Source organism: Amphiura filiformis, chromosome 17 (assembly GCF_039555335.1).
Source record: "Amphiura filiformis chromosome 17, Afil_fr2py, whole genome shotgun sequence".
In the NCBI taxonomy this organism is placed as follows: domain Eukaryota; kingdom Metazoa; phylum Echinodermata; class Ophiuroidea; order Amphilepidida; family Amphiuridae; genus Amphiura; species Amphiura filiformis.
Genome location: NC_092644.1, coordinates 18,541,061 through 18,568,778, shown reverse-complemented (window position 1 = coordinate 18,568,778; position 27,718 = coordinate 18,541,061). Strand labels below are relative to the sequence as shown.

The 27,718-nt window shown below is 36.6% G+C and overlaps 1 protein-coding gene across 1 annotated transcript; it reads left to right on the top strand.

The window, feature by feature from the left end:
• The first annotated feature begins 257 nt into the window (after positions 1 to 257).
• LOC140137410 (serine/threonine-protein phosphatase 2A activator-like) lies at positions 258 to 22,216 on the top strand. Its single transcript, XM_072159059.1, is given in 10 exon segments — positions 258 to 407; positions 8,689 to 8,798; positions 10,124 to 10,210; positions 11,071 to 11,122; positions 11,125 to 11,202; positions 11,869 to 12,079; positions 14,911 to 15,035; positions 15,815 to 15,915; positions 17,374 to 17,481; positions 18,471 to 22,216. Coding segments are annotated over 10 exon segments (978 nt in total). The 5' UTR covers positions 258 to 373; the 3' UTR covers positions 18,543 to 22,216.
• Positions 22,217 to 27,718: the final 5,502 nt, after the last annotated feature.

Below are 27,718 nucleotides of genomic sequence, written 5' to 3'. Positions count from 1 at the left end.
AAGCACCCCGATCCATCGCTACTTCCGGGGGGAGGGGGTCATTAAAGGTCATTGCACTTTTGAAGAAAGTAGTGTTGCTAAATAATTATTCTGAATAGAATCCTTGATTTCGTTTTCAGATTTTACAAGTATAGTGTATTTTCTATTGAATTGCATTACACTGAGATTCTGTTTTGTTATAAGTATCACTAGGCTGCAAATAAGATGCAATTTACGTAAATATAAATTTTATTTTTTCTTTAACAAAAACACATTGTGTCAAAGGTCAATAAACAAATTTGGTTCCGGGAAAACTTTTTTTACGACAAGTTTTTGCAAATGTAATGATCGTATTGCATGTATTGTAGAATCTTATCAAGATTATCACGCAAGAATGGCAGAAAATGGAGAACAGAATAAACCTCAGAGTATGTATAACATAAATGTTTTGACGTATTGGGTTTGTTTTTCTTTCAGGAAAATGGCACACATTTTTTGGTCAAAATTCGGAAGGCATGCATCAACAACATGACAATGCAATTGCATGAAACATGGAAAATAACTGTCTGTCTGTCTGTCTGTCTGTCTTATTGGAAACTCCCGGAGGAACTCGGCTGGGGGGGCAGACACTAGCCCGACACATCATGGCCCTACGTTGCAATTTCTAAAATTAGCGGAATTGAACAAGCTCTAAATTTCTCATACGTCCAGCATAACCAAGGGCAACTGGGGGAACGCCCCTAGCTATGTTTCTGCCTCTGGCCATACATACCCGTAGTGGCGGAACCAGAATTTTTTTCCGGGGCATGGGGCCCGGGGAAGTGAATTTGAGACGGGGGCACTTGGAAATCATTGCACTAAATTGCCGCAAAAAGTGGAAAATTACACAATTGTGGGGATTTTGCCTAAAAACTGGATGGGAAAGAAAAAATATTGGGGGAAATACTGCCCCCCCCCCCCCCTAGCGGCGCCACTGCATATCCATCCATGATGCTAGAATGACGGAAGTTCTGGCGCTGAAATTCTATTTCAATATCACGAGTTTTTATCAGGGATTTTACCAAGGGAAGGCGATAGGTGTAGGATTTTGCTGATATACCAGGCAACCCGAGAAAGGAACTGAGGTGTGGCTAAATAAGGGAGTGTTCATTATAAATATTTTCCATTATCATACTTTTGACGCCGAGAGCATAATTATTTGAAGCGTACATCGTGTCAGTCACATGGTCACATTATTTTCTGTTGAAAGAGAAATGCACATGTCTCTGATTAGCTCGGGGATTAGCTACTATACTGCGCGCTGCGTGCTGGTCTGTTGTTGTCGAGTGGAAATGGGAAATTTATGGATGAACTTCCGCAACTTTGCAACATCATCACGCAGCGGATTTTTTCCAGGAGGGGCAAGACTGTAGGCCCTATGGGGCGGGGCCCAAATCCACCAAATTTCCCACTGGGGGCGGGGGCCCAAATAGACAATTTTGCCAGGCTTATCATAATCAGTATATGGTAGGCCTATTGAGCTGTAGGCCTATTGCATATCGTTTGGATTCCCCATCTCTCTGCCCCTCCTCTCACCCTCTTTTTTCCTCTTTCTCCCCCCCCCCCTTTCCCTCTTTTTTTCCTTACACTAGGGGCGGGGGCCCAAATAGGCAATTTTGCAATTGCCCCCCCCCAGCTACGCTTACTGTCATCATGGTAGACATACGCTGTAGGCCTACAAGCAGGGCTGTCAACTCTCACGCATTGGCCGTGAGTCTCACGCATTGGGTCACTTTCTCAGGGTCTCACGCCAAGGTAGTATAATCTCACGCCTAGGTAATAAATCTCACGCAAAAAGCTGGAAAATTAGTAAAATCTCACGCATCGTCATGAATAATTTGTTGCTCCTAACCCCCCCCCACCCCCCGCTTTTCACATTCCCGAGCCGTGGCTCAAATATTAATGGTTCAAAATGAACATTGAGTCGGCAAATCCTGCACGCCTAGCTCTTTATACAGACAAATATAGTAGGCCTATCAAAATGTTGTATTTTTACATTTTCTGGTGGGCTCGCGGAGAAGATCATGTCATGGAGGTCCCGGCGCTGGGTTGGGGGGGGGGGGACTCAAGGCATTTTGGTAGGCCTACCCATGCTTGATTCCGGGAGGTTTTTTAGCAGGCCCGACCATTTTTTTAAAATAAAAACACCTCGGGCGGGTCTCTTCAAAACATTTGTACCGCAGGGATCAAAGTCATCCAAATTTGGCCTAATTTGACGTTTTTTAAGGGCACTTTTGCCAAAATGCGCCCAAAAGTTGGTCTTCGCTGTAAACCCACCCATCATAGTCGTTGAAAAGGTAGGCCTACCACAAAACTGTGGCACATCCACGAACCCGAGGGCCTCCGCCGTTAAAAACACACCTCTAGCGGGACCAGATTTATAATTTAAAATAGGCCTACATTTTGGAAGCCAGTCATCACGACAAAACGGGCCATGGCAGTGTTAATGGTATTAACACTTTGATTTTAGGCTTAAATAACGAGTGTAGGCCTATAAATTGTAAATTTGCACACACCCGGGGGAACCTTCTCAAGTTGGTTTGGGTAAGGATGTGAGGCTGTGACTCCGAAAAACTACGGTACGATTTTAAACCAAATTTGAAGAAAACAGACCCAAAATTGTATCAACTTTTGGACTGAAAGTTTTCGCAAATTTTTACTTTTTCGAGAAAATTATTGAAAAATACCCTTCTTGAACCTAATTTTCATGACACTGAGGGTCAATAAAATCATGGCTAAACTAAATGGCTGAAAATGCACCCCAAATCTGCCGCACATCCCCACGACACATTTCACCTTATAGATTTTGAAAATTGTCGCAATAAAATAGGCCCTAACTTATCCCAAATTATCCCCCGAAAAAAATATTTTTTTGCAGGTGAGGTTGGAGTCTTATTATTTTTATTCTCAGAGAGGATAGGGGTTGATATTTTTAGCAGGGTACAATTTGTCTTGTTTTTGTTTTGTTTTTTGACGTTGAAGTTCCAGATTCTTTTTTTCATATATTATTATTCATTTATTATTATACCCTGTACGTGGGGAAAAGTACACACGACAGCTACAGAGAAGCCACAAAAAAACTCCTGTGAAGTGCATGAAAATGCCACGAAAATGTGCCACCCGAAACACCCGAACAGGAAAATAAAATAAAAAAACAAAACCAAAAACCCAGGAAATTTCCCGAAATAAGTTCCAAATTCTTTGTCCCCCACTAAAATATATTATGAACACTCCCTTATGAAGTCTGCCCTCTTCCGGCTATTCTGGTAGTAGGCGTTGACAATTACCGTCATATTTTTGAAGCATGTTTGAACCCGATTTGTTCTCTATTCACATTTTTAACGTTGCAAGTAACATTTCAAGACCTCTATTTGTGACAGGTATTTAATTATCTTGCTAGAGATGTGCCTAAAGTTGAAATTCAATATTTCGGATCGCAAAGATCGAGAGATATAAAGTTGCTGAATATCAGTTTAACACCATGGATCATATGGGCGCAGGGGTGTCTATTCTTCCAGAAAATTGAAATTATTCCCTCACCCTACCGCGCTGTGTCATTTCCGTCCCCAGATTCTTCCCCAACTGAGATCCCCAACAATGGACCCAAAAGATAAAATTTTAGGCTGGTTAATTGCTATCTACATGTACTTGTCCTTATTTTCTTGTTCCCTCCCTGCCTGAATATAGGTGTGTTGTCAGACCCATAAACTTCTTTTATACAACTGTTAGGCTAAGTTATGAGTTATATCCAGGCTGGACACATCACACTACCGTGTGATGTGTCCAGTTCGTCGCCGAACTTACATATAAGATGGAGAGCTTAGCATAACGGCCTGCCTATTTACGCTTCCTGAAAACACTCTTGCACATAACATACAAAACCACAAATTCACTAACTTCAACTTGCACTACCGACACCATGAAAAATATTTTAATTATTACCGATCCTTCAGAATACTTGCAAATGTTGGCAGTTTCATAAAATCCTGCTGCTGAAAATCGTAAATTCCACAATCTTCTGTCAGATCCAGGTCAGTAATCACAGGTGGGCGAATCTACCAGCGTGACAAGACCAGAGATAATAAAAAGGATGAGAGGCCACGCCGTACAAATAGCTAGCCTGATTGGCAAGCGTCGTCGCTGGCCAGATCTTCTCACGACGGTCGTATGATGAGTAGAGACCATAGAGCCCTATATAGGGCTCTGTGGAAGAAACAGTTCCTAATTTTGAAGCCATGGATAATATATATTCATTTATACGAGAACCATATTTTGTACCAATCACAGAACAGAATTTCACTTACTCACAGCTGTCAATCATTCTTGTGAAACGTAAGCTCCGCCTAGTATCAAGGTCTTCTTCTGCGCATTGGTTGTGCGCATTAACTAACCTCCAGCACAAATCCTGTGCACACCAGGCGGCGGATGACATGATCGAGCCGGCAACTCGTGAAACCGCTTCGGCCGTATGGCATTTTCCATATACTCGGTTAGTTTTGTGGGGTTCATTATCGAACCCCAACGGTTTTAACTTGTATTTATTATTTATCAACATAGGCCTATTTGTTTGTGATATTTCAAGCGTTTTAAAATTTCAAAATAATCCCATTCAATTACACGGTTGATGATGAAAATTTACTGAATTTAGGGAATGCACGTCATACACCACCTGGTGCACACGATCAGGTTGGATGGGCGGTTTACGCCTGGTTTACACAACAGGAACTGCGATGCATCCTAAACTGGATCGCTTCCGTGTATTCGCATTGCATGGTGGGTAATCGCCTGCCAATTTGCGTAGCTCCACGTTCACAACAGTTTAAAATCAACACAGGTAAATCCATATAAAAATTAACATGGACACAAAATTGACATAGCTTATGTAATTCAAATAATAAAATAATAAAATGTAATATTATCATGATAGATGCACGTTTTATTAAAACTTGAAAAGATTATTAAGTCCAATAATTTGTTTGTGTTAGCTTGCACGAGTCACAAAATGGCGACCCATCACGCATTTTCTGCATGTGCCGACATTAGTAACTCATAGTGACTGTCCTCAAACTAGCGCCAGTGTGTCTCAGGCCTGATAACGACCCCAGGTAATTTTATGCAGAAAGTTTTCTTGCGAACAGCTGCAGGTGACAATTAAACAATGAACACGGCTTGTTTATGTACATGCGTGGGGAGGCTTGTACGTCAGCTGACGTGTTTTGGACATGTTCCGGCGTAAAAAAGTGTCGTTTTTTCTTCATGAAAAATACCAGCGATGACCAGTTTTTTTGTGGGCTATTTGATTTACAGGTATGTCGGTTCGTCATAGGGTAGAAATGATAGCTGTACAATTTGTATAACATACAGTTTAACATAGGCCTAAACATTTATGGGCACAAATCGACCTTCCGTATTATGCACAAGTATGTGGAAGTGGCAGGCATAGTTATGAGTTGTTCTATTCTGTCTTCCCTATAAAACATCAATTCTTTCCTAGATGGTACAGTCTGGACACTGAACCATTGCATCTAAGGACTAATGGTTCAAAGGGAAGACAGGCTGGCAAACACCTCTAGGGAATTTTAGAGCTAGCTGTGATATATTATTTACAGGGGTGTGAGAGTTCAGCTTTTTTGTTTCGATTTTTAGCTTTTTTGTACCAGTACACTTGCTCTGTACAAAAGTATAGAATCTTCCCTAATTAGAGCTTTTTGCTAGGTGTTTTTAGCTTTTTGCTAACTGTTTCAGCATTTTCAGCTCATTTATATATGTTGTGACTCACATGCCCCTGATTTATAAAGCCTTAGAATTAAAATTCTTCTGTAGCAGAGTTTGGAGATTGCCACTGAACTATTGCATCGAGGCCTAGGGAAGGATAATCAAGGATTTGGATCTGAAGCCGAGGTTTAAAAGGGAAGATAAACTTGGACAATAAAGCTGTCAACTAATTGATGGTTCTGTCTTCCCTTAGAATCCCAAATGCTTCCCTAGATAAGCAGATGTCCAAACTAAAAAGAAAATGGATTTTGTATGAAATATGCAAAGCAGAGCTCCATTAATCTTTGTGTGCATTATTACTTATAGTATGACCACTAGTCACCAATGCCCAAACAGAGAAGAATAATTACTGACTGAACTTTTCCCTGTTTTATGCCAAAGTCCATGCATGGTTTCCCTCAAAATATTTATGTTTGGGATGGGAATGGATAAAAGCCAAGGGACCACTACATGTATGCTAATGCTATGTACCCATTATAATTCTTCCCTAAATGACACCTGATGAATTCACCTACCCTGTAGAGCAGTCACTGCCAGCCAGTGACCATCTATTTCATTCCAAAAATAGCCATAAAACATAATAACAGTGTTCGAAATAAGCACTTATCCTCTTGTCCTCTTGTCCAAAAATCACTGGGGACAACCATATTGAGGTATGTACTTATCCTCTGGACAACCACAATATTTTACCTCTTAAATATAACAAATTTTGGGGACAACCAAAATGTTTTGAGGACAAGCAGAATTTATGCTTTTAGTTGTCCTCGGGACAACCTCCATATTTTCCTTATTTCGGACACTGCATAATAATACATGTTCCAGTTATACATTTTCCCCCAAATTAGTTAATTTTATTTTTAATCTTCCTTGAATCATGTTGACTTTCTTCTGTTTTTCCCCTCTATTTTTTTTTTTTTTCTTTTTCAAAATGCAAAATTCTTCCCCAAAGGGGTAAAATTATTCCCTCCCCTTTGGGGGCGATTAACGGAAGAATAAACACCCCTGTTTAATGGGCGTCTTTTATGAACGATTACGATAGCTAAACAAAAATGGCTGGGATACAGGTTGTATAAATACTACATGAATATTCATGAACTATACAGATTCCATTCTTCTCTAATAATAAAGATGTCAATCACTCTCCTAGACGACAGTTGCTTGGCGCTTGTAAACAAATCGAATAATAGTGCTTGATAACAGCTAAAAAATAGGCTAAAAACACATTTTCACACATTTTTTTCCGGATTTTTTTATTTCACATGATAAGTAGACATGGTCGCATGTCATAAGTTGGGTACAATTTCCATTACATGGTCAAAAATGGCAAAAATGTATTTTTGATATGTTGTACATATTGACAACTTCTAATAATTAACACCATTTTGAACCTAATAACATGCTTAATTTTTAAGATAATGCTTAATTACTAATTAATTAATACACAGGCGTCTATGTAAATCTCAATTTTCAAATGCCTTTTTCTCAAATCGGACCTCAATTGCAAAAATAACTGTAAAATTTTTATTTTATGCAAGAATGTCATCAGATTTGGAGGATATCTTTTCAATACATAAAATGTTTCAAATGAACTATTTAAAATAATTGTACGTTTGTTAATTACATTATGAAGGTCAATGACCTTTTTACGAGTAATTAGCGAGAGTTATTCTATTATTGCGGAAAGGAATATCAAGAAGAGAACTGTATACATTAGCATGTTGCTAAAATACTGAAATTCAACTAGGATTTCATTAAAAATGAAAAAAAAAGAACATATATCCCTTTAAGGTGGTACTACAACCCTTGATAAATTTGTGACTATTTTTGCATTTTTTCTCAAAAATAATATAACATTGGTAACAAAAGTTATGTATGCTATAGGGGTAAGGAATCAAGTTACTACACTGGAATTTCAGTGACTCAAGACAAGCGGTACTTTATTTATGATAAGAAAAGAGGTACCGCTAGAATGTACCTCATTTCTTAACATATATATAATGAACCCCTTGTCTTGAATCACTTAAATTTTGGTGAAGTACATTGGATTCCTTGCCCCAATCATATACATAACTTTTGTTACCAGTGTGTACACAAAATGTAGTTAATTTTTGAGAAAATGCAAAATTAGTCACAAAAATTATCAGAGGGAGAAGTACCACCTTGAGTAGTCAGTAATTGTTTTAGTTGTACACATTCAACATTCAAAGCTGTAAATACATCATACCCTCCCTAGATTTGAAAAAATAACCTGTAGTTTTGACATGCTGACATGTGAATTTTCACATAGGCCCTATTGAACACTCCCGCATCCGCCTGCTCCTCCACCCCTGGCAGTTTTCATTTCAACCGATGTGATTTTTTTTACCAAATAATATATAATTATATGCTTCAGTAGATTGAAAGAGTATAAAATTAGGCTTAAAATGAGGTATCAACCACTGCTGTAGGATATGGGGTTATGGAAAGCCAATCAAATTTGTATCACAATTTTCAGAAAAGTGTAATCCCTCCACCCTTTTTGCATACCCAACTTATGACATGCGACCACATATTTTCTTACGTATAAGGTAATAATATATTTTTTCTGGAGGTAAAGCCCTTCAACACTTTGTTTAACCTTAATAAACACATTGAGAACACTCTCTTCAAGCTTTTATGATGTGTTGACAAACACTTTACAATTTTACACAGAAATGAATGGTAAAAAAATAACATAATAACAAATAATAAGGGCCTCTCTCACCAATTTTTGAAAAAGTATGGACGATATACATTTTTTTACTTGGCCTTATGAAAAAGTCTGACGACCCACCTTTAAAGAATGAAAGAAAGACAACATAATATGAAAAAGTTGTAACCACCCACCTTTAATTGATTTGTGTTTTCCTCTGAAAGGTGAAGCTGCAGAGACCTCACCTAATGAAAATGCTGAGGATCACAAGTTTATTGAACCAGTCAAAAAAGTCAAGGGTCCTATAGATATTGCTAAATGGATCAAGTCACAGGTGAGTTTGTATCCTAGAGACATGGCATGGTGTCAATTTGAACCATTCAAGAACCTCAAGAGTTCTTACCCTAATATATTCTATCCACACTTAGATTGTAACATCCATCAATTATCTGTGCAGCTACCTAAATTCCATTTGGTGAAGGAAGTTTTTGATAACCAACCAACTAATCACCGATTTTGAAAGCAGGGTGAGGGAACAACTGCTGCACCAGCTCGTTCTCCCAATTATGAATCGACTCAACTAAAATTGATTTCAAAAGTGTCTAATTGAGTTTGAGATTTTGATATCGTGAAAAAGGTAGTTCCAGAGTAATGGTCCAAAAGTTTGCACACACTGATCTGAAAAGACTGTATGATTTTCAGGTATGGATTACAGATCTTTTAGTGAAGAAATTCTTTTTGTGTCAGGAAAAAGCATTACATTAACTTTCCAGTCAGGGGAGTGATTTCAATTGAACATTGAATCTCACAAATTGTATCTTTGCTACACATCACTCTGCTGAGAATGTTTAGGACTGCTCTGAGGGAAGTGGTGTGAATAGAACATTACATTTGCAGGAGAGCTACCCACAACTCTCCTGAGAGAGAATGTTTAAGAGCGCTGTTTGGGGAGTGATTTGAATTGAACATTGAGTCTTGCAATGGCAGGTGACCTACACATGACTCTGCTGAGAATGTTTAGGACTGCTCTCAGGGGAGTGGTGTGAATAGAACATTACATTTGCAGGAGAGCTACCCACAACTCTCCTGAGAATGTTTAGGAGAGCTGTTTGGGGAGTGATTTAAATTGAACATCATTGAGTCTTGTAAAAGAGCTGCCCATCACTCTCCTGAGAATGTTTAGAAGAGCTGTTTGGGGGAGTGATTTAAATAGAACATCACCAAATATTTCATGTGAGCTGCCCATCACTCACAGTATAGTTGGCTTTTGCTACGAAAAAGGTGATAAATCCAGGCCCAATTACCCCCTTTGGTCAATTACACTTCCAGCTGGACAAGCCCACCCCAATGATAAACCATAGCAGACAATCCAAAAGATAGAAAATTGTTATGTAATAATGTTATTATGATACACTTTTTGATAGTTCTATAATGGGAAATCAGCAGGAGCTAATTGGAGAGATTAGTGGTTTTGATTTTTATTCCTTTTTTGTAGAGCAACCAGAGTATACATACCGATCATCACCTGAGGAAGTTTATGAGAGTAGCCAGGGGAGCAATCACACATGCTCACCTCAAGATGGTCAAAAGCTTGATGCATGTCAAATTGGATTTGAATCCAAATTCAACATTGATGTTGTTCTGTGGGTTTTTTTTCAGGCTTACAAAGACTACATGGGATTTATTCAGCTGTTAAATGATTCTGTGAAACATAAGAAGACCACAGATGAGTGTGAAGTCAGCGAGGTTAGTGCTAGAAACTGAAATATTTCAACAGATTATTCCAAATTTGTGTTCAAATTTAATTTACAGTGTTAAAGGAAAGTATGATTGGTTTCACCCACATAGCTGTACGGGCTCTGTGCTGGACTATGATACCTGTATGATGATCTGAGCTATTCCAACAAGATCCCTTTGCTCACTGCTTGCTTCTCTAGTGCTAATTGAGGTGTGTCAGGTTTTGCGAATGGGGCTAGTTCTAACATGCACTTTTTATGAATGGGGCTAGTTCTAACACACACTTTTATCTGTTGTCTCAAATAACATGGACAATATATACTACATGAAAATTTTGTCAAGAATGTCAAGACTTTTGTGAGTGACCCTCTGAGGGGTAAAACAATTGATGGGGTAAAACAATTGATAGTGTAAAATCTAGTTTGCTTCCTTCACTTGCGGTAACTTCACATTGCAGTTTGCAAACGGGGCTATTCCTAACACACATGACTATTTGTTGTCTCTAATAACATGGATAAATAGTACATGAAATGTTTGTGTGCATGAAAATATCAAGAATTTCACGAGTGGCCCTCTGAGGGGTAATAAAATTTACTGTGTTAAATTCTAGTTTCCTTCCTTCGCTTGCAGTATTCGTTGGACATTGCGGTTTGCAAAGGGGACAATTTCAAACACACAAGACTCTCTGTTGTCTCTAAAATGGAAAATACTCCATGAAACGTTTGTGTGCATGAAAATGTCCCGCAAAATGTCAAGAATTTCACAAGTAACAATTAATTGTATGAAACTTCCCAAGATTTAAAGAATAAAGTATGTCTCTAATAATTGTTAGTTTATTGTTAAAATCTGTACACGCTTTTTTTTCCTAGCCATGTCAGAAGTTAATCGCAATTCTAGAGACTCTAGACAAATGGGTGGATGAGACCCTCCTATTGAGCAGCCCCAGAGATTTGGTAATAAAGCCTTCAGAGACTGGTATAAGAGACTACAAGAGGTAGGTTGCCTTATGCCCAAATGAGTTATTCCAGTTGAAATCCATACACCCCCTAAAGAAGACATTACCTTACTCTTCCGCACAAGGAGTGTAAATTTCAAATGGAATCGCCCATTCAGGTAGCCCTATTTGAAATTCACACTCCCTGTGTGGAAGATTAAGGTTATGTCTTCCATAGGGGTGTATGGATTTCAACTGGAATAGTCCAATTAGACTATAATCGGAGCTACATATATACAAATCTGACAATCGACTCCCCACAGCTCGTGATTGGTATAGCGCATAGAAGAAGGAAGGTTGATGCATCTTGCGCCTTCATGGGAGAAAAGGAATAACAGAAAAAAGCAAAACAATTTGGTACTTTTACACAGCAAAAAGCAACTTTTCTAGGCATTGTTGACTTGGTGCTTTCCGGAAAAAAAGTTTCCTGTTACTGCAGACACTTTTCCGATCATGTGACAGAAATCTGTCATAAAAAAACGCTGCGCTCCTTAGATTTGCCCAGTGTAAAACAGGCAGTAGACAGGTGTCCTCAGTTGTTTGACACCTTCAGTCATGTTTAACAAGCATAATCTGACGACATGCAGAGTTGGTAATTGGCATAGGAGTTAGTCTATAGCTCTGCATTAATTTTAACAAATTTATTTTGATTATTATTTTTTTTTTTTTGCAGACTCATTACTAGGTGATCTTCTTCCAGAAAACTTAAAACCAGCAATAGTAGAAATTAAACCTTATCTTGTGGATGGGTTCGGTAACTCAACACGTATAGACTATGGCACAGGACATGAAATGAGCTATGCTGCTTTCTTATGTTGCTTGTACAAACTCAGGTTGTTATCAAGTACTGATCATGTGGCGCTTGTACACAGGGTCTTTTTAAGGTAAGTAGTTTCGTACTATCTTGCCGCTGAGAAGCGTGACGCTTCATCATGCCACTTGCATTTTTCTGCAAATTATATGTTACGTGTCATGTCAAAAGGAAACATTTTTGGGCAGGTTATCAATTTTGAGGTTTTTACATATCTTAAATACGAGGGGGTATCAAAAAGTTTTAGAAATCGCCCAGAAGTGAAAGAGCCATATCAATGAAATTTTGTCAGTGCAATCACTGGTCCTTATGTACACTATGGTGCAAAAATGGTCTCATAAGTATGTTTTCTTTTTTTTACAGGCGACGCTAGATGCTAATAACCTGCTGCCTCAGTTACTGCGCATAAACTGCAAGCAATTGAGGCAAGCAGCATTATTAAGATTCTGCATTTGAAGGGTTGCAGTGCCTAGAAAATCGATGATGAAATAAAAGTTATCTTCGGTGGTGATTGTGATATTGTCACTGTTGCTTTTTGGAAAATTAATTTTATTTCATCACAGATTTTTGGGCACTGTAACCCTTAAAATGGAATTTAATCATGCTACATGCCTCAATTTTGCTGGTTATGCGGTTACATAGGCAGGTACTGACATCTAGCACCTGTAAAAAAAGTAAACATTCTTATGAGACCATTTTTGCATCATAGTGTACATAAGGACCAGTGATTGCACTGACAAAATTTCATTGATATAGCTCTTTCACTTCTGGGCGATTTCTAAAACTTTTTGATACCCCCTCGTATAGAGATATTTTGCTCCACAACGCCGTTTTCCCCAGTGAAATTGGATATTACTAAGCGAAGATATTGAGTTCGTAAGTTATACTGTTATAAAATTGGAAATTGAGATATTGACCTTTCAAAATATTATTAACAATGTTGAGAGTAGGAATTACCTTAAAAAATGTCTCAAAAAATACAAGATGCCAGTTATATTCCGATCTGAAACTATCAGACAATATTTTAAACATTAAATAACATCACAAATTCGAAACAAACCCAAATTGCTAAAATATCACCCCCAGGCATGTATCTGGCTATTTCTTCATTTACGATCCTGCCCAAAGGTGTCTCCTTTTGACATGGGACGTCACATATGATCCAAGCGACACACTGAAAGCCAGTGTTGTCACTCTTTGCTTATTGGTCAAAAATAGAATCCTGAGGCATATGTCGAGAGTTGCAATGCTTCCAAGTTCAACTCCTGAAGTCAACTCCAAGCGATTTGCCGCTTTGTTCAAAGCGGTGGGGTGGTCTATATATCGACTTGCTGCTGGTGTTGCTGGCCTGATTGTGTATGGACTTAAAAATCATCATCAAAGTGGCAAGCAGCATGACACTCTGAAACTAGCATTAGACCAGCAATAATAGAATCTTATCTTTTAGATGGAAATAGCTATGGCACAAGACAAGAAATGAGCTTTCATGGAACATAAAATGTTACTTTACTTAACTCAAATTGCTAAAAAGTAGTGATCATGTGGCAATGCTGCACTTAGTTTAACTTATAGCAGTACTTATGGTTGTCCAGTCTGATGACTAGTTCCAGCTTCAAAGATGATCTGCAGCCATGCTTCCTGATTGATACCCTTCCTCCACCAGTCCTGCAGCTTCCATTCTCTATACATGTTTCCTAATGACATCACTCCAGTTACACAGTTGAAGTATAAAGACATTTTCAATTCTGAACAGGACAATATTATACAAATATTTAATATTTGTGACGTGTCATGTCAAAAGGAGACACTTTGGGGCAGGATCGCAAATGGAGAAATAGCCAAAAAATCTGCCGGGGAGATTTTTTCACAATTTGGGTTTGTTGCGAATTTGTGATGTTATTAATGTTTAAAATATTGTCTGATAGTTTCAGACCGGAATATAACTGGCATCTTGTATTTTTTGAGACATTTTCTAGGTAATTCCAACTCTCAACACTGTCAATAATATTTTTAAAGGCCGATATCTCAATTTCCAATTTTATAATACCATAACTTACGAACTCAATATCTTCGCGTTGGAATGTCCGATTTCATTGGGGAAAACGGCATTGTGAAGCAAAATATCTCTATATTTAAGATATGTTAAAACCTCAAAATTGATAACCTGCCCAAAAGTGTCTCCTTTTGACATGACACGTCACATTTATGAGTATGTTGGTAAGATCATTTTCATGAGGTGAACTATGGACTGTTTCATTCAATGAGGCTTTGCCAAGTTGAATGGAACAATTTATATATCACCAAATGAAAATATTTCCATAGAACGAATAAAAACATTGGATATTTGATTGTTTTATAGGACTCATATAGAAATTTCTTTTCTTCCCCATTATTGTATAAATCACCAGGTAAGCAAAGTAAATTAAGAAATATCTAATTTTAGGAGCAATACTCACACCTGTAATTGGTGAGTCAAGGTGGTCATTGCATAATATACGCTAGCATTTGTCAGCGTTGTCATCGTAGCTGCGTGTGTGTGCAATGGAAAATTTATTATTGCACCAGCACAGAGTGCAATATGATTGAAGACCGAATTAAAACGACTAGTTTGTGTCTGACGACAGGGCAATGGCGCGGTGTGATTGGTTGCTGACCTGCGCAGTATGACATTTTGGTCTGGTTGACAGGATGTCAGACACAAAATAGTCTTTTTAATTCGGTCTTCAATTAGAGTCTTTTTGGCAATCCCCCACAGCAGCATTTCATGGTGGAGTCTGGCCTAATTGGTAACAAAAGCGTGATGGACACTCAGTCTTGTAAAAAGAGCAAGTTCTGCTCCATTTTTTAACAAGTGTAATTGCAACTAATATTAGCCATTGAATTTATTTGTGATTTGTTCTTTAGGTATATAGAATTAACTCGGAAGCTTCAGACGACCTATCGAATGGAACCAGCAGGCAGTCAAGGTGTTTGGGGGCTAGATGACTTTCAATTTCTTCCATTTATTTGGGGCAGTGCACAGTTAATAGGTAAACCATGTTTTACAGGCTGTATCAAAATGAATGGTATTTGATGGTCATTGAAAAGCCTACTTCCAAATGCAACACAGGGTCCTCTTAAAATGACAATCATTTATTGTTATATGATTGTTTATGACAGATCCGATGTTGCATTTTGATGTGGTGGTCATGTCCTTAATCACTGGAAACTGATGAGTATCAATCATTTAGATACATCCACCACAATAATGTATATGTTACTGCCCCCTGTTACCGCAGGTTATTGGTAGTATGTGTCAGACAACGACGGTGACGAGATTGTCAGGCTATGGACGGGCGTGGGCCAAAGATAGCTAAAAATATGGTCTTGTTCAATCTGTATTCACTGTTTAATGTTTTACTTTGAAAAAAAATTGTTATGACTCCGGAATTCTTCGCAGGGAGTTAAGAATACCAAATATAGAAAATAATGAGATGCGGCTAGCTAAACATGAATATTTTAAGTAGTTATCCAATCTTAAGATAACAATGCTCATGTGTAAGATCGTCAAATTTGTAATTTTGGGCTCTTGGCAGCCCAAAATTATAATATGGTGGCCTATGGGGTACTGTAATACATGTATATATATGTGATTATGTGTAATATGCAAATTCAATGTCCGCATCAAAGGAAAGTTTGGAAATAAGCTTTTTTTTTGGGATATCTATTGACCCATACTCTAAAAAGGATGCTAAAATCACGATATACCCATTATAAATGTCTGTATAGCTTCTTGTGTTGACCATTATGTAATTTGTTTTAATTTCAGATCACCCTTCTATAGGACCTAAAGATTTCTTATCCAATAGCATAGTAGAACGGAATCAGCAAGATTACATGTTTCTGGGCTGTATAAGGTTTATCAATATGGTAAGTTATCATTCATGGATAGACAGATAGACAAACAGACATACTCACGCAGGTATACTTGTGTGTCTGTGAGACTTGTGTGACTTTTCTTGTTTGTCTTTATGACACAACGGACGTGTGACAAGCATCTTTGTCTTTTTTCTTCATATGTGTCTTGTTTTTATTTTGCTTGTGTGTCTTTTTCAACACCTTTAAAAATGACTTTTATACCCCCCCTCCCAACGGAAGACCCTGCTTCTGTGCCTAGACACACAAGAAAAAACGACACACTACAGTCAGTCTACTCTGAAGTACAAAATACAGACGCGGTCGCACACATTGTGCCAACTTTGAAGGCACGCATACCTGCAGCAGAGACGCAGCACTACGCACTGTACACTTTGTATTTCAGAGTGGACAAACTGTAGTATGTTTTGTACACAAAAAAAGACACACAAGCATAGCCTCGTGGGAACAGACAGACAGCCAGACAGACCTAAACAGACACAAAACATGAGTGTAGAGTAATCGTAAGGTTCACATGTTTCTTTAGGCTCAATCAGGTTTCTTAATAAGTTTGGGGGCTGAACTTAAGGTCAAAATTGGGAATTTACAGACATACACGTTAGTTTGTTTTATCTCAAGTTGAGAGAAACTTATAATTATGATGATTTTGACTGCAGAATGTGCAGATCCTATTTGTACTGTATGAAGTCTCAAGTTGAGAGAATGCCATGTTTGATTTCGCAGTGGCAGATTCGAATCCAGCGCGCTAATCTAATCCCACGGGGTGTAGAAGGGCAATTTGTCCGTACGCTGGCGGCGTAAACGCACTGATTCGAATCTGCCACTGTGAAATCCAACATGGCATTACTTTCAACTTGAGACGACACACACTATAACAGGATCTGCAGTCAGAATCATCATAATCATAAGTCAGTAAGTTTAGATGGTAATTTTATTCAGACACTTGACAGAATTAATAACAGTACAGATGTTTTGAAAAGAGGACACTCAGACAGTTGTAACTTGCAATATTTCACAGGGGGTGCTTATTAGTGGATGGATGGTAGTGTGTTAATATGGTACCGTATTCATTTCATTAACCGCCCAGGGTGCTTAACTCTGACCAAAACACAAGATGACTATAAGGTGATGAGAGAGCACAGGAATAATGATCAGCGACATCAGCTATGTCATCCGCAAAATCAAAGTCTGTCACCACCACTGGTCCTTCTCTCCTGCTTTGTCTCTTTTCCAGGTGGAATCCTAGCTCCTCTTCACTTCCATCAATAGCCATTCTCAGTGCAAAGTCAATAATAGGAATTACCATAAGAACCACTAATCTACAAAATAAATATTTTACAAACATCTGGATTTATATCATATCCAAAATCAATATCCAACTCAAAGGGGCAATATCACGGACAAAAAATTAATTGCACACTAACACAAAAATGTGTATTTTTATTATTTCAGATGAAGACAGGTCCATTTGCAGAGCATTCTAATACCTTGTGGGGAATCAGCGGTGTACCACATTGGGCAAAAGTCAACTCAGGTTTATTTAAAATGTACAAAGCAGAGGTAAGGAGTGCATGGCGGAAAACATGAGGTTTAGTAAATATTTTTGAGCACACACGATTTTTCTGCTATACTTTAATCAGTATGTTAATAATGCAAAATGATGTTCTGCTGGAGCAAGTGATGGGTTTTCCCAGGTGGTATGCACCGTGCATTCTCTAAATTCAGTAAATTTCCATCGTCAACCGTGTAATTGAATGGGATTATTTTGAAATTTTAAAACGCTTGAAATATCACAAACAAATAGGCCTATGTTAATAAATAATATAAATACAAGCTAAAACCGTTGGGGCTCGATAATGAACCCCACAAAACTAACCGAGTATATGGAAAATGCCATACGGCCGAGCAGTTTTGCCGGCTCTCTTCGACCATCATGCCACTCGCCGCCTGGGTTTTCCATCTGTTGCGGCAGTTTTCCGTTCTCATGTGATTTTTTTGCTCAAAGAATTAGCTTAGTTTGAGGGTTTGTTCTTCTTCATGTTTTGCCGCAGCTGAAAAATGCTCAAAAGCAACAAATGCTTTTTTAAGGTTATTAAATATTTTAAACTGTTGTGATTTGGTAGTTCACAGCATCTTATGAATGGTAGTGAGCTTGGGCAAAAACTGCATTGCTCAATTCATAGCTAGCGTGTAGAAGACTTAAAATATCACAGATATACTTTTATAGGTCATGCGGTTCTTGAGTTACGTTGTAAAGAGGGCTGAAACAATAACACTTTTGTAAAACGTACTTAACTCATTAACAACAATAAATTAAGCAAGTTTGCAAAGTATACGATTTGTAGAATGAACTTTTGCAAAACATCAAATTGTTATTTTTCAATAATATGTTGATCTAGATAATGAAAATCAATTTTTAGGATGCTTCGACCAACAATACCTTGTCTACCCTTAAACATGATTTAATGTCTGGATCAAAAGAACTTTCAAATTAATCAAAAATCTAGGTTTAGAAGTAATGCATAATGTCTTCCTTTCTCTGTTTTCAGGTTCTGTCAAAACACCCAATAATCCAGCACTTTCCATTTGGGACGCTGATGTCTCTGGACGCAGCAACTTGACGACGTAAGCTTTCATTAACAACTTATACCAATGTTAAACTTGGTTAAATGTTCTTGGCTACCAGTTATCGGCTTCAGTAACTCAAGTTAGCAGAGTTTTAACCAGGTTCAACAGGTCAAAAGCCAGTATTTGCCAACTTTGTGTTTTTATAAAGAGTTACTTGTGATAATACTTGTTCAACCATGTGAAGATTATGTCATCTTAATTGTTATGCAATGTTGTGAGTTGAAGATATTTTTCAAACTGATACTTGGCTGAAACATGCAGTTCAGATTATGGATGTAATTTTCACCCAAATGGGTGTAAAATAGTAAATAACATCTTGATGGTCTGTGAAGCACACAATGCTGATGATCATGATGGGTGTAATTTGCACCCAATTGGGTGTAAAATAATGTAACATCTTAATACACTGGCGAAGTTACGTAATAAATCGGATTAACTACCATATCAATGAAAACAATTTTGAACATATCGCACTGCACTACACAAGCAGGTTGCACTCATCACCTGGATATGTCTGCAATAATAGATTGAATACAATACTGGTCTTTTCAAAGATACTAATCTTACAGGTGCAAGTGATCAGCATGATATGGTTCAATACGGAGGTACCGCGTGAACGTATCAGTGCAGGGCGGTATATACAAAAATTGTTTTCACCTATTGCTATGGTAGTTAATCCAATTATTACGCAACTTCGCCAGCGTATGATCTGAGAAGCACACAAAGCTGATGATGGGTGTAATTTGTACCCAATTGGGTGTAAAATAGATTATCATCTTGATGGGCTGAGAAGCACACAAAGCTGATGATGGGTGTGATTTGTACCCAATTGGGTGTAAAATAGATATCATCTTGATGGGCTGAGAAGCACACAAAGCTGATGATGGGTGTAATTTGTACCCAATTGGGTGTAAAATAGATTATCATCTTGATGGGCTGAGAAGCACACAAAGCTGATGATGGGTGTAATTTGTACCCAATTGGGTGTAAAATAGATTATCATCTTGATGGGCTGAGAAGGACAGAATGCAGAAGATGGGTGTAATTTGTACCCAATTGGGTGTAAAATAGATTATCATCTTGATGGGCTGAGAAGGACAGAATGCAGAAGATGGGTGTAATTTGTACCCAATTGGGTGTAAAATAGATTATCATCTTGATGGGCTGAGAAGGACAGAATGCAGAAGATGGGTGTAATTTGTACCCAATTGGGTGTAAAATAGATTATCATCTTGATGGGCTGAGAAGGACAGAATGCAGAAGATGGGTGTGATTTGCACCCAATTGGGTGTAAAATAGATTATCTTCTTGATGGGCTGAGAAGGACAGAATGCAGAAGATGGGTGTGATTTGCAGTTGCAACCACTTGGGTTTAAGGAAGAATGGTATCACTACATTTGGGTGAGAAAATACAAAGCATCAATTTTCCTTTTAAGTGGTATTGCTCGATGACCATATCATTAACTGATTGAGTAGAGGGATATTTTATTCTTTATCATTGGGATAAAAAAAATCTGCTTTTTCACCATTGGATGTTTTGGAATGTTACTGTGAGTTCTTGATCTATACAACAACTATGCATAAAGGTGGCAATTCTGCAATAGATGTACATTGAAGTTACAAAGATGGACACTTGAGAGAACAGGCTGCTGTGTTTGTGGTGTATGGTGAGCAATTTGCAACACAATAAAAACCCGGAGAAAGTTTGATTTTGACATGGTTGCTATGTGGTTGTTACCTCCATGTAAGATGTGATCATTTTTTTGTATATCATGCCTTGTTAGCCTCAATCTGAACTGGAGTTGGTAAAAAAATTGGGGTGTATTAACACCCCAATTTTAATAATTAAAATTGTTTACCAGATACTTTTTTATAAACAAATTGTATGTTTTTACAACACATGTTTTACCGTACTGTTATTACCACACCTTCTACTGGTATCAAGGCTACTTCCATTAAGAGTACTTTATTGGTACACCGTATGCTTAGCAGTATGAAACATAGTAAAGACTTCTTCATGTTGTCGATCAGATCTTGGTATGGACCATTTCCACTCAGCTGGATAACAATTTGATATCTTCAGAGTACCTATTAGGTGTTGAATTTCTGGTAACAAAGGCAGTTAATCCATTTGTGCTTCAGGCATCTCATGAAGTTAACCTTTTTGTGCTCGGTGAAGTCGATATATCTTACTTGCAATTCACAGTGCAATAAATGATGTATAATTAAAATTGAAATCATTGGAACTATAATAAACACTTGAAAGCTGGTCTTCCAGTAGTAATTGGAAGGGTTCAGATGCAAACTACAATACATGCCATTGTTACCTTGTGTAATTCTTTATTGTTAGTGATGTCTTATTTATATGGTGTACATGTTTCTATTTTGAATCGACACAAACATTTGATACTGTATGTTTGGCTTATAGTCGGCGAAAAATTATTCAGGTTTTTGTTACTGAATGCATCAATAAAGTCCAAACTTATGCTTGAGAAAATTCACAAAAGTGTGCACTAGTCGCGCAACACAATTGCAAGCAGAACAAACTATAGTATCCTTCCTAATTAATTAATTAATGAATGAATTAATTAATAATTACAAAGGTATCTTATTACATGAAGTAGCTAAAATTAATGCAAAAATACTCAAGGTAACCTTTGAATGTATATTGCAGTGTGCATCTAATCTCTTTAAATTTTCTTTAACTTTTAAAGTATGGCGGTCAAAATGGTATGAAAAATGTAAAGACCTATTGTCCAAACTTTGGTCAAACTTATACCAATATGAAACTTGTAACACTAAAGTCAGGAGTGAACTTAAAATATTTTCTGCATAACTTGTGTGTGACAGCTAAATTATAATAAAGCATAGCTAATATGTAAGCAATGGAAACTGTTAAATATGAGGATTGTTGTGAAACAAAACCAAAATTTATTCAGTGGTTTGACGGTTTCGCTTTTCATCAACGAGATGATCCTTTCTTCTTGTTGGACGAATCTTAATGATAGAGGCGACGACAAATGGTGTACAGGCATGGGATTTTCCAGTGGAAACACTGGAACCAGTCTTTTTTGATGTCAAAATTCCCGCAGTTTTATTTATTTTCAGCCCATTTTCAGGTGTTTTTGTCCAATTTTACGCGCTTTTCCAGCTTTTCCAGACTTTTTCATATGCGTAGTCCCATGCCTGGGTGTAGAATTGTTGCTCAGAATAGGATCTGACTTACTAGACAGTGGGCCCCCTTGTCTCTGTTCATGACGTTGGTTCCTTTTTTGTGTATATGCTTGTGTTACACTCCTTGCAAAGGATTTTGTTATATTTTAGTTTATGACATGGTTTGGTTGTACTATACTGCATGATCTGAAATGGTTCATTTTGATTGTTTGAGCGACAATTCTACACCTCTCAGTGGGTTCCATCCAAACGGAAGAAAGGATCATCAATCAATATTCCAAAGATGCTTTTCATCCATGAAAATCAAAACTATCAAACTAGTGTATATTATGTACCTTCAAACCTGATGAATTTATTCAGCGAATTGAAGCGTTTGTCGAACTGTTTGAAAATTTAAAAATATAAAAATCTTGAATATGGTCAATTCCAAGCAACCTCGCCCAAATTGTCAAAATTTAAAAATCAAGTCAAGTATGTGATTTTGGTCTCATATTGTAGCTAAAAGCTATATTTTCTGAAAACATACTTTTTAGGAGGAAATGGTGTCCATTGTTAGAAAAACATCCTAATTTGCATAAATTTGCATATTCTTGACTGGTAAATGCAGCAAAACTAAAAACACAGCAACTGCTCTGTACTGTAAAATTTTGGAAACAAATTATGCATGTGAATATAAAGTTTATAAGTAGCTCAAAATATAAACACCAGAAATTTTCAAATTTTATAACGTGTAGCCGTCAGCATTGTTTGAGTACCAATTTTACGATTAAAAGCATCATTCCATAGCATAAAAGTATCATTTATTACCACTGCAATTTTAAAATAAGGTTGATTTTCATTGAAACTAGAATGCAAAGCAAATTTATTCATCCCTATCCAATGACCCAAAAATAATTTTCCAAAAGTCTAATTTTGTGGCGGTAACGACCAATTAAAGTTGCATCATTCCGCAACGTTGCGGAATGATGCATAATTCATAATGTGCCCGAAAAAAAAAAATATTCACAATTTTGGGTTAGAACTTTCTGAAATGCATTGCACAGAATTATCTTTACAGTAATTGATGTTTCAGCATTGCCTGAACCATTGTAAGTGACATAACTCCACAAAAACCCCTGCATCATTCCGCAACGCCATAAGGATTCATGGATTGCAAGGATTTTTTCTTTAAATTTACGATAAAATAAAAACAGTGATGATTATTTCTTGATAGATGGTGATAGTTGTTATGTTACATCCTATGGCTAACACCCAGTGCTAAATTTCACTTCCAAGAATTTTAGACTAGCAAAATGTTGACATAATTTTAGTTTCAAAATGTGACCATGCAACACAAGTTATCTGATTTAAAAAATCGGTGATAAATATTTTTGGATAAATATTGATATTTGTCAGCTAACATAAGTAGCCAAGTATATAAAACACAATTTACTCAAATTTATTGATCTATTTATTTTTATTTTCAAACATGGACTGCTTTTCATTTTCTATGGGATTTTACACACAGCATCATTCCATAACGCTCCTTGCATCATTCCAAGCGTGACCTAGTGTCGGAAAATTTGGCATAAAGAGACGATGCCCAAATTTTTTAAAATCGATACTGACAATTGTCAGTTTACATCCTAAGCTTTAGATTAAGTGGCAAATTTAATATCTCAGATTACTAAACTCACAGAGTTTGTCAAAAATGTTTTAGTGCAAAAATACTGGTCCCGTATGCATCATTCCATAACGCTTGAACTTTGCATATGCAAATTAGGAAATTAGGGTGGTTTGGAAAAGTTTCTCCTACCTTAATCATTCGACTAACCAAAAATACTTTAACATTATGCTATTCACCTTGTGCTGTTAATACATATTTGGCTGCTGCATCAAAAAGAAATTCGCACAAAGGCAGTTTGCATCATTCCGCAACGCTTGGAATTGCCCATATACACGTTTGGGTAAATAAACTTAACAATTTAAAAGTTTTGAAACAGGTTTGCTGATGGGTAAGTGTCTACCTGGTGGATTCTGAATCTTTATTAATAATTTAATAACCATAAAACTTTATTTAAGAGATGTTTTTAGCAGTGCTAGTAATGTAAATTTTGTAATTGTTTGCATATAAAACATCCTCTGCCTATACATGTTAAGGTTGATTGCTGCCCCCAATTGTGTAGTAATTGCCATCAAATGAGAATGAAAGAAGTTTTGTAACTAAATTGTAATTAAACTGTGAAGATAATGTTTAACAGTGAATTACCTAACTTCAAAGTAACTAAATAATATCCATATTTGTAATGAGTTTTGAATATTCATTTTTATGTGACTGAACTGTGAATAAAATTTGACAGCAAAATAATGTTAAAGTGATTTTACTGTGAATAAATTTGACAAGTAAAATTAAGTGTTAAGTTATAAGACAAAATATGTTCAAAAATGATTAATTATTTAAAATATGTTAAAAAAGGATTAATTATTTAACTTCAAGACTGTAGGCTCCGTCAAAATTAAATAATTAATCTTCTGTCTAATATAGGTAAGCAAATCATTCTTGATCTTGAAGGTGAGTTTGAACTTGAGTTGTTGAAGGAGGGTGACCCCTCTGTTCCCCATCAAGTGTGATTTTGGAATTAGGGAATTAGTGGAAACCCTTTAGTTTCCTTATAACACATCAGTAACATTTTAGGCATGATATGTGTTTTTTAGGGTATGTATGAAAAGTATTAGCCTCATCCCCATGGTGGTGCACCCCACAGTTCTGTTTCATTGACCGTTGTGATACATATTGTTTGCTTCAATATCTGAACTGCTAGAGCAATTTCATTCAAAATTTGGAATTGGATTGCTTTGGTGAGAGGCCTAATTTTAATGTACAAAACATTATTTGAAAACAAAATTAAACCACTTACCTTTAAACATATCACTAGGTCCAAAGACGTTTGAAGTGGAAACTCCTTGAATTTACTTTGTACCGTGGCTGTTTAGTTTAGATTTTAGAGATTTAAAGATGCTAGTAAAGAGTATAGGTGTGCTAATATATCTGGCAAAGTTAAAACCGTACATTTTAGTCTGTGTTGGCGGAGTCTGTCCGGAACTGAAATGAGTTTCATATTTGTGACCCGCTCTGACAAAACCCGCCCCGCCATAAGTCGCACTTAGCCATTTTGAGATTGTTGGGAAAGGGGTGAAAAACCTTACAGATTTTGTTTTTCAGTTTATATTATTTTTTGATTTCTTAATATGTTTACTTTAACCTACCATTGAAAACAAAATATTCTTTTAAGTCTAAAGCAGCCAAAATCTAGTATTTTCATGAAATATAGCCAAGTCCTAATCCTTTATTTCTAACTGTAGTCAAATTTTGGTCAATTTTTGGAAATAAGGTTTTTAAGACGTTTTTGGTATGCTGTGACAATCAAGCCAACAACTGATACAAAGACTTACTTTCAGTCATGCATTCTAATTTTTGGAAAACAATCTTTTTCATAACCAACTATCAAAAGTAACTTAAACTATTAAAATGTTGAGCTAACTCTTACCTATACTCCAGATTTTAAACCCTTAAATTTGTGCCAAGTCATGGAATTTTGGGTCTACAATTGTAAGAATCTTGCAATATTGCATGTTTTGGGCCCATTTTCCAGTCAAATTAAAAAATATTAAAATGTTATGTTTCATCTGGCAAAACTAGATACTATTTCGTTAATTCTGAATAATTAGTGCTGTATTTTTCTGGAATAGGGAGTAGTAAGTAAGAGAATAGACTTACAAGTGACTGACAACTTATTACTAATTAAGTCGACCATTGACCGCTTCTATGTTGGAATGTACTTTTGATTGTAAACATTAAAAGGGAAATGCACTGATAAAGTAGGAATGATTATTTCCTCTTTGAGAGGGCAGATACCTGGTAGATATGACTAACTTTGTAAAAATGGCATTTGGCATAAAATAAAAACAGTCCAGGTTTATTTATGTTTCAAAATGCCCTTTTATTTTACTTCTATATTTTTATATAATTGAAAACACATTTAGGCATTGTATTGTTTTATACAAGTTGCATAAATTTATAATTCTGTTTAGCCATTATACATCATGAAACTCATAATTAGGCCACAAAAAAAAAAAGCAGTATGTAAAAGCCATTCTAGCGTGTAGCCATATAGATAATACTTTTCACTGTCAATTGATATAGAATAGCATAATCGAGGAGTTATTGAAGAATGTGTGATCAGCAATAGCTGCCAGTAGGCTTGGGCGACTTAGTCGCCAGTTGCGACTATTACCGGTAGTCACGACTATTACTATTAAAAACCAAAACACGACTATATTTTTATGTTAAAAAATCATGTTAAAAGAGCCAGATATCCGCACCAAAACCAACCAAATACTAACATATAAACTGCGAAAATGTGATAAAAACGTTAATGTCTTACCATTGTCTTACCAATAGTAACACTAACCAACAAATAAAATCATAAAGTCCATAAATCATCATTAAATTGATGTTGTTGATTTGTTGTTGTAAATTTGCTCCAATCTTTCACCCGATTTTTCGGTCCAATTTTGACCACAGATAGTCGCGACTATAGTTGTAGTCGTGACTTTGCTGCGGACTAGTCAACTAGGAAAAAAGTGATATTCGCCCAACTCTAGCTGCCAGGTCTCATTTTTTAAAATATGTACAATATTGAATGTAGGAATTGTCAAATGTCTATAGGGCAGCTATTACCTTCCAGTTCTGACACGTGGAAATACACATTGGATATAGCACAGGGTCTATAGGGTGTAGCACAGGGCATTTATTGCTCATCGCTAGTGACACTGACTGATATATGGAATTTACCTTTTGCCTTGGCTGTATTGAGATCTGTCAATCAAGGTTATGTAATGTTATATGTGTGGGAATTTGTCATGGTCACGTCAGGAAGGGAATGAAACTAAACAATTTCCGGATAGTGGCAGAAATGAGTCTCTACGAGGCTAATTATAAACTATGATTGAGGATGTACACTTTCTATGAAAAGAAATTCCCAGGGTTTACTTGGTTTTAGTTCCTGGTTCATGTTCAGTTTGTTGGCTAATACTTTGTATGCTAGCCATAGGCTTCAACATAAAAAATCTCAAATTTGTAGATATTTTTTTCAAAATATCAAGAGCTGTTGCAAGAATCACTCAACCAATACTAGGTTTGTTTGTACTCATTTTAATGCATTTTTCATGCTGATTCCAAATATGGTCATGAAAATGTACAATTCTGAAATTTTTGAATTTTCAAAGAAAATTGTCGTCTGCAGTCGATACCTGTACTGTGTGGAGAGGGTTAAAAATTGCTGTATTATGTAAAAGAATGCATAAAATGATGTGTGGTTCCCTTAAAGCTGTATTTTCTTGACACAGGACATCGATATTATACTAAGGCCTACAAAAATAGTTTGATTGGCGTAACCCAACCGTTCCTAAAATTAGGCCCAACCCTAGATTTTTGTGTTTTTTTTTCAAAAATAAATAAATAAATAAATAAATAAATGAATAAATAAATAAAAAAAATTGGAAAAAAGGAAATGCTCCAAGGCCTTAATCAAACACAATTTACAGCTTAAAAGTTAAAAAAAAATCCCTACCTACCTACCCTTTTTTTATGTTACACCAATCAAACATTTTTTTAGGCCTAAAGGGACAATCACAGATTTGATTTTACCATTATCTTGTGTAAAATGTCTTTTCATGTGGATTGGGAATTACCCTACAGAGAATATGATCACTGAAACTCAACTTTAATATTCAATAGGTCTATGTACTTTGCTAATTTCCTAGTTTCAAGTTCAGATAAAGTAAGTAAGATCAACATTATTACTGAGGCACCATTAATTTTGCACAGACGTAAGTATGTAATTGTGTGGGGCTTCCTTTGTATTATTAGCTGTAGAATCCTTAATTCCATTTAAATTATAATAACTCATGAATCAGTATCTTGGGAGATGTCTAGAAGGATGACAAGCTGTCC